Below are 10203 nucleotides of genomic sequence, written 5' to 3' on the forward strand. Positions count from 1 at the left end.
TTATTCATGTCAACTACTTTCTTCATTTCGTCACCAGCAGAGGAGAGTGCCTTTCTATACTTTTATCAATATTTGTGAATACGGCATCAACTGCTTTTTCAACCCGTGATAGAAACTTGTCTGAAGATAAGTTACAAAGAAATATTTCTTATGGATCAGTTCTCCATTTAAATCTTAATGTACTTTTACAATTGATACCATCATAACCATCGATGATTGAGTGAAGGGTACACGTACGTAACGTTTGCATATGTTGCGACTCGTAACGTGTGTCTATGTTGAACGTTTTACAGATGTCAGACATATGTACATTGTACGGTGGAGATAATAATTATAGTCATTTACGCTTGCCACTGTACGACTGATGAATGTATAGTCTCCAATACCAGCGTTACTGCCACAACGACCATTCGTAATATGAATATTTAAGACAGAGCAAAGATTCAACAAAACATTTACCAAACTTATTTAAAATATTAGTGAAATAGAATATCTGTAAATAAAATTGATCTATCCAGAAATCCAACTTTTTGTGCTGATTGTCCCCCAAAACTATTCACAATCCCCTCGAAAATTATGTTCCAAGCAATTCCCTCGTTGCCCTTGCACCTATCTTCAAGTGAACGCATGCCTTGCCTATGCATGTGTATGTGGCGGGTGTCATCTGTAGGGCAGGGTATGCTCACCTTATCGCGAACACCTGGTGTCATCACTAATTGATATTTGGGGCACGGGTGGCCCAGTCGTCTAAGGCGTCCCTTAGGCACGCCAGAAACCTATGATCGTGGATTCGAATACCATTTCGCCCCGATTATGTTTTTAGGTTTGCCAGCACCATACCCGTGCTCGTGGGTTTCACCGAAGTGGTAAACGTCAGTGACCTGAATCACTTCGGGCTTTCCTCCCATATTTAGCTGACACGCCGTGATATAACTGGAATACTGTTACAAGCGGCGTTAAATCCAACTCATTCACTCACTCACTTATTGATTGGGTTTATAAACACATGCTTATACTATTGTCGGAATCAAATTTCGAAAACGAGTTTTCTTATGCTTATTGACATGGTTTTACCTTTTTTCCAAATGTACAAATGCTAAGAGAGTTTAAAAAACGCGTGCGGTAGCACCCTAACTGAGGCCTCTGACGGCAATTTGGACACCTACAAACAGTTGTATTTCCTTAACGACCCATTATAGGTGTGTTGGATGTGTTGGAACTGGCCATTGCTTCATACAGATGTAAACTCCCAGTTCCTAACCAGTATATTCACGTTATTATTGTTACAAATATTCTAAAATGTCAATAATCATTCTACTTCCATATACTTCTTTCAGGTAATCGAATCTCAGCAGAAATGTTCCAAACTTCAAGAACTGGCAGCATTTCAAATCTGACAAAGGTGGATGGACAGACAGTGTTCAGCTCGGATTTCCTGTTGTTTGACGTGAAGAGCTGCAATAAAGTGCAGCTTCGCATAAATAGCGAATCAAGCTTGGCAGTTATTGAGATTTATCAAAACATGACTTCTCACGTGCAGCTCTGTTACGATAAAGTCAATGGTAAATGCATTGCAGAGATGTTTGCTGTGACTGGTGACCTGTGTGGCGGCTATACACCCATATGGTTGCAGATGGCACCACCTTCACTCATTATCGGTGAAGGCTGTGACGTTGGAGAATCCAAACTTTACTCATACCCACTGATGTTCTTTGACATAACGCTCGACATTAAAAGCATCGGAGTCTCTTCGACAGATGATGCCTGGTGGAGACTGGGTAATTATGTTTTTACCAACAGTTGAACAGTGGAAAAAAATACAGCTCTTTATAACTAACACAATGTGTCAGTAGGTTTATTTGTTAGTTGATTAACGCCGCACGAAACAATATTATAGATATATGGTTCACAAAACATCGGGTGTAGAATTGGTCTTCCGCAACCTAGGCGACTATGCTTGTCCTTTGAGGCCACTAACGGGATCAGGTGGTCATGCTGACATGGTTGATGTATGTCATCGTATCCCAATTGCATGGATCGATACTCATGATATCAATCACTGTATTGTCTGGTGCAGACTCGATTATCTTTAGACCGCCGTCATATAGCTGGAATATTGCTGAGTGCGGCGTTAGACAACAAACAAACATAGAGCCATGCCGTATCGTGTGATATAACTTAAATGTGTCAATGAACTACAACATTAGTCATATTTTACATTAGCAAAGTTTGATGTGTTTCAATGCTGGTTGACTACAGGGGAATCTGCGTGTCGACCTGTGACCACACCAGCTAATACCACAACGTTGACAACACAACCGAGGACATCCGAAGTACCCTTGGCGAATCATGCAATGATGAATGAAACCATGCATAAGTACATGAACATGGGGCGATCTGGCGGTGCTGTCTGCAACAACTCCCTGACTGTGATGACCATGGTTGTTACGTATGTATTGTGCTGTCGAGTTCCATGCAGTGTGAGGTAGGGCACCATGACCATTTACGAGGGTCGATTGTTCCAGAGTCGATTGTATTGTCAACATATTTCTTATATAGTAATACCAACTAATATCACAGGAAAAGACTTTTCATTTTGAGAGAGCATGGTCAAACACAAAGGTAAAAACAAGGACAACATATTAATTATTTAAATTCTGGCGTGGAGTCCTGCTTACTAAACGTATAACAAATTTGATTACATTTTCAATAAAAAACATATCTAAATAGATTTAACGATATGGATGCCACATTCGGATGGGAACCTCTCAACCAAATTGGAGTGTCATCATTGTGGGAACAAGAAAATGACGTCTCAGTTTCATTTACAACGTTAAATAACAAACAACCGAATACATATGCTGACAAGGGTCCTATGATTGTGGGTTCGAATCCCAGGCTTGCCATGATAATGATAGTCACTTCGACAGACCATACAAATCCGTCCGGGATCCTTAAAATGGCAAACGTCAAAGTCTTGCATCTTTTCGGGGTTTCTTCTCACGTGAAACTGAAACAACGATGTAGCTAAAATACTTATCAAAGCGGAGTTAAACCCACTCTGTTCTAGGTTTACTGTCAACATATTGACCATCCACTTCTCTGGTCCTGAGAACAAGGGTGCATAATGAAACAAACACCAGCGATGTGTTTTGCAACCGAAGAAGCAGGATACGCTGTTTCATCACTTTGATTCATACACGCATGCTTATGATATAGACGAAATCGTACAATGACCCCTGCTTTTAGGAAATATTTCTCATGGTAATGTAAATAGTTTTTGTCGCTTTTGTTAAGAATATTGAATGAACATCATGTTATTGTAGTATTTAACATTTCTCATAAACCATGCAATGATATAAACCTAAGTATATTCCTTTTCAGGTTGATGTCCTTTGTAAAGTACTAATGAAATGTACAGTTCGAGCTGACAAACTTGTCAATGCATGGTGTCATTTAATCTCATAATGAATTAAAATTTGCTGTGAAAATAAAGTGTGGAGTTATTGTGAAAAAACTGAACTTAACACCAAAGAAAACTGAAAACTTAGTACATGTTATGACAGGTTCTGACGCCTTATCCCCAATGGGTGAGTGAGGTGACACGCCACTTTTATCATTTTTATCGCTACAGGAGAGATAAAAAAATGGTCTTCACACATAGCTAAGTCGGGAAATATCACTGGACGATCAACAACAATATGGAAAGTACCATATGCATAGTCAAGCTTTGTCAGTGGTCTTGCGCTGTAATATTAAAATATGTTTTCGGAAATGCAACGTAAACATACGTTTGGGAGATCCTAGGCGATGTATGGGGGAAAAGGAACACTTGATTTGTGAGGAGCCCAACGATGGACTTCCTTTGATTGGTTGTGTTGAAATACTCGTCCATATTGTCAATGTGAACCCCGATGCACCACCTTTAAAAATACAAAATATCTTCATTGTATGATACCGACTGAAGTATCTGTACACAAAATGGTCCCACTTGTATTTCTTTTGGCCAAGAAACGACTGAAATGGATCGGTGGTCAGGCTCTGAATTGCATGTCATAGAGCCCAAATGTTGGTTGTGTTCCAAGTACTGGTTGTCTGGTCAACATTGGGTTATGTACAGACAACCCTGATATAGCTGGATTCTTGTTCACTTAATACCACAACACCGCGCCTTGTCACAATACATGCGTCATATACAGTTGTAAGCTTAAATACCTTTGACCTCAGGAACCGGATCTGTACACACGTTAACTCGTGCAATCGTAGACATCACCTTGTGTTGTTTGTCGTGTTACGTTAAGCACACTTCATACCTATTTTGTATGTGTCGAATGGTTTGATAATATCAGTTACACGTCCAAGAATATCCCTGTCAATTTATACCTTTTCATTGGTGTTGACATGAATGAATGGACATGTATCAACCAAGTCAGCGAGCCTGACCACCCGATCCCGTTAGTCACCTTTTACGACAAGCATAGTCGCCCTTTACGGCAAGCAAGGGTTGCTGAAGACCTATTCTACCCCGGATCTTCACGTGTCGAATGAATGAATGAATAAAGTAGTCAAGTTGAGGCCAGAGTTGCAATCAGCCAATATTATGCTCAGAATGACTGAGGACTTACATTAAGCACACTATGCAAATATCAGAAATATATGCACTGATATTATAATCCTCGCCGAGTAAGTAACGAATACTTAATGTTTAGTAGTTTGTACTTAACGTATTAATGATAGCAGATATCACCATGTGTCTTTGCCAAGTTGGTTTTCTTATTTCTGTACTTGTGATGAACACATTATACATCACCGTAGCAATCATTCATGCTTCATTAATTTTCCACACTGTAACCATGGTGATACCGGTAAGGTGTGTGTGAGTGTGAGGTGAGGGTCAGGAGAATAGAGCAAGGGGGAATGCGACTTCAGTCATCACGTATTTGTTTGAGCCATTGTGTGTTCGGAAGAAAACAAAGCTGGTGATAATAATTTAATAATTACAATAACCGCATCTGGGAGTATCAAATGAAAAGTAAATAATATAGGCAGGATATAATTCAATGATTGAACTTCCTTTGTCATTGTGAACCCCTATGCTCCACCTTAAAATACAAAACGTGAAACTGCTAATTGGTTGCTTGAATGGTTGCTATTATTACTACAACTCGTTTTGTGCCTGTTTGGTTATCGATTAAATTAGTTTAGTATTAATTGGTAGAGATGCTTCTTACCTGTGAACGCTACCGTAGCGATTGAAGTGCCTATATGCAGTAATTCATGGGTCAGAAACACCGCTGCCGAGGTCATTCAAAAACTTAAGCTTGTAGTAATTCTGGAGGTTTTGCAGTAAACCGTTTTATAAAAACCCTATACGGTCCCTCTTTGGTCCCTCTTTGCCTAATTCAGCTGGTGTTAATATTTCAAGTGTTTGTATCTAAATCAGTACAAAATGAAAAAAACACAAATTAACTTAAAAGTTTACACCGTTTCAAGTGAGTTGTCTACGAACGATTATTTTGAGGACACACTCATTTTTCTGGCGACGATTTTCTATAAATGGGAATAAATAAAATAGATTGATTCAATGGTCGAGTTCCTACAATTGCTGGTGTGTCACAAAAACGCATCATTTATCGATCACTTAAAAGGTTTTGTGAAATATACTGAACAACCAAAATTCCTGTGACATTGAATGAGATTTAATGCAAAGTTATGTTTTTTACCAAATCTGAAAACAATTTCGGTTTGCAACAGATAAAAGACTCCTGTAAGTGTTCAAATGGTTTAATTTGCCACACTGACTTCAGAAAATGCGTGATTTCATAAAAAAACCATGAACATGCCAAAATGTCAATTTACAAATCAATAGCGTGTGTGTCCATCTCTGGTTGCGATGCAAGCAATACATCTTCGTCTCATGGAATGGATGAGTCGTCGCACAAAGTCCAGTTGGATATCTGTCCATATCTGCTGGAGCATGTATCGAAGTTCCCGGAGTGTCTGTCGAACACGTGGTTAACGTCGAAGGCGCCGATCCATCTCATCCCACATGTGCTCGATTGGTGAGACATCAAGGGAGCGAGCCGTGTGTGTGTGTGTGTGTGTGCGTGCGTGCGTGCGTGTGTGTGTGTGTGTGTGTGTGTGACATCATGTTGCCATCACATACTGCCTGTATGTTCAGTGCGTGGTAACCCTTCCGACAAACGTAGGTTACCTCGTCACGTTTCGGCGCCATGATGGGATAAATTGTACAGTCAATTGCAACAAGCACTTTAGAGAATCCAGCTATGTTGAAGAATGATTCTTTGGTACGCTTTGTGGGAAATACAAAATCGCACATGGTTGTCTGTTGTTGCATGGATTGCTCTGCAGACGGAGGATTTACTCACACCGTGGATATCAGCAATCTCACTGTAAAACCTGCCCTTTCAGAACCGTTAAAACATTCAGGTAAGGTGGTATTGCATGGGAACGCTGGGTTTGATGTTCAAGTCTGCCACTCACTTTATAAATCATAGAAAATAGCATGTGTCGTTAAAGGCGGTACCTCACGATGATGTCATTATCATTGTCGAGTGGATTCGACCTGTCGCAAAATATAAGTTCTCGCCTACATACCTTTTGGCTATCTCATCCGTGTTTAGATTGATTGCCATAGTCATCGCTCGCGTAAATATTTACATCCCCCAAGACCACACGTACAATTTACGCCAATTATACACAGACTTACTATTACACTAACTTTGTGAAAGAACCCTACTTCAGTATTGCCAAGTTACGACAGTTTTACACGCACGTAAGGCTTACATGTACGACTGCTTTGTGAACCGGTAGTCTGTTCCTGTCTGGTAGGTTTATTAGTAAATGATAAAACACGCCTGCAGGTTTTGGTTGTAACTGTAAGAATAGCCCACAGGCTACATGTTCAACCAAAATTGTAGCGAAATGTTTTATCAAACTTATAAACCAAGTTTCTGAATGCAAGAAATATCAAAAAGAATAAAATTAGAATACCTCGTAGGTAAAAAAAGAATTTGGTGACATTGATGAACACCCTTCAGTCTCCTCCCCTCAGTGTTGACATTTTAACCATACAAGTAGAAAGCTTGAAACAACATTAATCAACAATTTTATGTTTTTCACATACTTACCGTGAACCTTGGGAAACGGGCGTGACTGACTTGCGTTGATTGCGTTTCACCGTATTGTATGACTTCCTATCAATCACTTGTTCATCTGGCACGAACTTGGTTATAAAGCTGGAATATTGTTGACAGGAGCGAAAAATAGCAAATCAACAAGTGACAGATAGAAAGTATCAGGCGGCATACTTACAAAGCTGTCTGTGGAAAGTTATCGTAGCATCTTAGCTGAGCGTATTCTCGCAGCTGTCTTAGGGCTGAGGTATCCAAATTTATGACAATAACTAAGACAGGGTAGGACCTGTCCTACGGGCAAGGTGACGGGCAACTGAAGGCATACTGAAGAAACAGATTCATACCGGAAACTTCGTCTGATTTTAAATGATTCCCGGATTGAAAGTTACGAAAAATCAAACTAATGCAACCCCAGTTGCACTTGCTAGTGACCATTCTCTATTTTCAAATAGCTTTGTGCACAATAATTTCCTTTTCCTATTAAAAATCCTTACTGTATTGGTAAATGAAAGGTATATAAAGGAAGCTGATCTCACACTCGACGCCGTGGCGCTAATGGTGCCACAGCATAAGAAACACTGAACTAAACAAAAGTAGGTGTTTTTCAGGGATAATTAACAAAAGCTGGAACACGCGTAAGATGCTTAAGATGTTACTCCCCATGTATCTGTACAGATAATGAACTTAAACTTAGTCACATGAAAATAGGACATTTTTCATGAAGTGTGCATAGTAGAAAACTGTTCAATGAAATGAATGATTGCAATACATTTATTGGAATATCAATGTACTTAATCCAATTACGATTCCCCGTTGGAGAACATCTTCAATACTTCACATGTATTGTACACACAAGGTTCTTCCATCACCAAGGTATACACATAATCACTTTTGCGTTGTAATTGACGTTGTTTTTAGAAATGAATAAAGACAAAGTAAGGATACGATTTATTGATGAACAGCTTCTTTATTAAAATTAAGCACGACGTTTTGGTGTAGGTTCTAACACCGTTATCAAGCAAGTGATTGGAACCTACACTGAAACGTCTTGCTGAATTGTAATAAAGAAATTGTTCATCCATAAATCTTATCCTTACTTAGTACTCCAACTTCTAAATGCCTATCAAAGAAGAATAAAGACAAGACCAGGTTCTAGAGGGAGGGACACCAGCGAGTGCTCAGACGAATGGGAGGCTCAACTTACATTGCACAAACGACAATATTTCTCATGCAAAGCATTGCGTCAGTCAACTCTACACATTTCTCAGTGTCAGACAAGGGTAAGGGTTCGTACAGAGTCCGTGCACAGGATAAGGGTCATTTGACTTTCTCGCTGTGCAGAGATGTATCCCCTGGGAACGCCAGAAACCGGGTTCGAATCCCGGTTCGCCCTGATTATGTTTCTAGGTTTGTCAGCACCATACCCATGCTCGGGGGTTTCACCGAAAAGGTAAACGTTTGTAACCTGCAACACTCCGGGTTTCCCCCCACTTTAAGCTGACATACTGCGATATAACTGGATTACTGTTAAATGTGTCGTTAACCCCAACTCACTCACTCACTCACTAATTTGACTTTCATCAGTTCAAAACCTCCTCTTGTCATCAGATGACTAAAATAAATACATCCTGAGCTCGACTACACCTACAAAGTGCTCGTATGTATCCAAGGATGTGTACAAAACTTGTGAAGTATTGACAATGGTGGGACATGTGCCTCGACTTATCCTTAAACGTCAGTCGATCAATCCACGGACACCAGGAACCCACCAAAAGATGATGCTGGTGAACTTCGATCGATTTTGATTGACTGGGTTGTCTCCACCCACACCTGTTCACCCTTGAGGATGGGGGCAACGGAAAATGCAGCCGAGTGGTCGCTGCCCGTCTTTGCTGTCCCGAACCCGATTATGGTGGAGCCAGTTTTCATTATATGGATGTACGTGCCGAATGGGTTGGACACCTTCAATGCTAGATTTGTGTAGAACATGTAGGTTCCAGAGACTGGCGCGGTGAACTTCCCTGTGTTCTCGTCATAGCAGGAGTCTACATTGTAGACAGTGAAGTCAAAGATAAGCGGGGGTCCGATGGCTGTGTCAGGTGGACTCTCTGTGCGGAAGGCAACAGTTCTTGTCTTTGACGCTGCATGGATTGAAAGCAACACTTACCAATGGACAAACTAAACATCATGATATAATACGACTTCGTCATATATTTATGCACAATTGCGGCCTGTTCTCAACGAACAATGTATGCATTTATCGAATCTAAAGACCGTTATAAAGGAGGCTTCATCTGCATAATGTTTTCCTGGGTGGTGGGAGAAACGTGGGAGAAAAGTCATTGAAGCTACTAGTCATTCCGGATGTATTTGAAATGGCACGCGAAAGTCGATTCTAGTACTGGTGATATCATCGTTTGTTGCAATCGTGGAGGAACAGCAATTGATTGGTTAACAATGTTTTACTTGACTGGCAAACATGTAAAAACACCATACGGTCGGCAGTCGAATTGGAATTAAAATTGCAAAAGTGCTGGTTGTAGTTAAAGTACATTAAACGATTAAAAAAGCAAGCAGCCTTATTGCCATCATACTCTATCAGCCCATTTACTTTACGGACCTCGAAAATTGCCCTATGCCCGAGACACTATTATTTGTTTATTGAAAAAGATTCGACTGGAACCAAAGGACATGCCTGTGCTCATAATGCTCAGTTTCGTCCACATTTGTGAAAGTTAGGCTCAGTGGATCTGGAAACTAACTCATTAACATATAAACGCCTTAAAGTGAATGTGTTTACAACCAAACAGATTGTTACACATGAACCGTCATTAAGTGCAGATTGTTGCCTGAGTATTAAGATACAGGTAGGGAATTCAATATGCTACCAGGTGTTTCCTGTTGTGTTTGAGACGGAAAACAACGAGACGAACCGGATATATATTGACTCTTGTTTCAGTTTTACAACAGTGAATTTATGTCACAGTATTTCTCTCATAAGTGGATGTAGTAAGTGAAGTAGGTTTTAAGTAGTGGCATATAGTAA

The 10203-nt window shown here is 40.1% G+C and overlaps 2 protein-coding genes across 2 annotated transcripts; one reads left to right on the plus strand and one right to left on the minus strand.

Annotated features, from left to right (window-relative positions):
- Positions 1-1554: 1554 nt before the first annotated feature.
- On the plus strand, positions 1555-3421 carry LOC125383626. The gene is made up of 3 exons (XM_048402223.1): positions 1555-1778; positions 2260-2449; positions 3385-3421. Exons 1-3 carry the CDS (start codon positions 1580-1582, stop codon positions 3407-3409), a joined length of 414 nt encoding a protein of 137 aa, XP_048258180.1. The 5' UTR covers positions 1555-1579; the 3' UTR covers positions 3410-3421.
- Positions 3422-8900: 5479 nt separating this feature from the next.
- Positions 8901-9883, minus strand: LOC124141370 (complement C1q tumor necrosis factor-related protein 3-like). Its single transcript, XM_048402214.1, has 2 exons — positions 9853-9883; positions 8901-9298 (listed from the first exon to the last, which is right to left on the minus strand). The coding sequence occupies exons 1-2, from the start codon at positions 9881-9883 to the stop codon at positions 8901-8903; spliced, it is 429 nt and encodes a 142-aa protein (XP_048258171.1).
- Positions 9884-10203: the final 320 nt, after the last annotated feature.

This window comes from Haliotis rufescens, unplaced genomic scaffold (genome assembly GCF_023055435.1).
Source record: "Haliotis rufescens isolate VD_foot unplaced genomic scaffold, xgHalRufe1.0.p SCAF_25, whole genome shotgun sequence".
NCBI lineage: Eukaryota > Metazoa > Mollusca > Gastropoda > Lepetellida > Haliotidae > Haliotis > Haliotis rufescens.

What these genes read in the sequence shown, in the direction of transcription:
- LOC125383626 (XM_048402223.1), top strand. Translation starts at nt 1,580, where the DNA reads ATGTTTGCTGTGACTGGTGACCTGTGTGGCGGCTATACACCCATATGG. An exon ending in TGATGCCTGGTGGAGACTGG is followed by an intron (nt 1,779 to 2,259) that starts GTAATTATGTTT and finishes GGTTGACTACAG; the next exon opens with GGGAATCTGCGTGTCGACCT. An exon ending in GTGATGACCATGGTTGTTAC is followed by an intron (nt 2,450 to 3,384) that starts GTATGTATTGTG and finishes ATTCCTTTTCAG; the next exon opens with GTTGATGTCCTTTGTAAAGT.
- LOC124141370 (XM_048402214.1), bottom strand. Translation starts at nt 9,883, where the DNA reads ATGTGGACGAAACTGAGCATTATGAGCACAG. An exon ending in ACTGAGCATTATGAGCACAG is followed by an intron (nt 9,299 to 9,852) that starts GCATGTCCTTTG and finishes CAATCCATGCAG; the next exon opens with CGTCAAAGACAAGAACTGTT.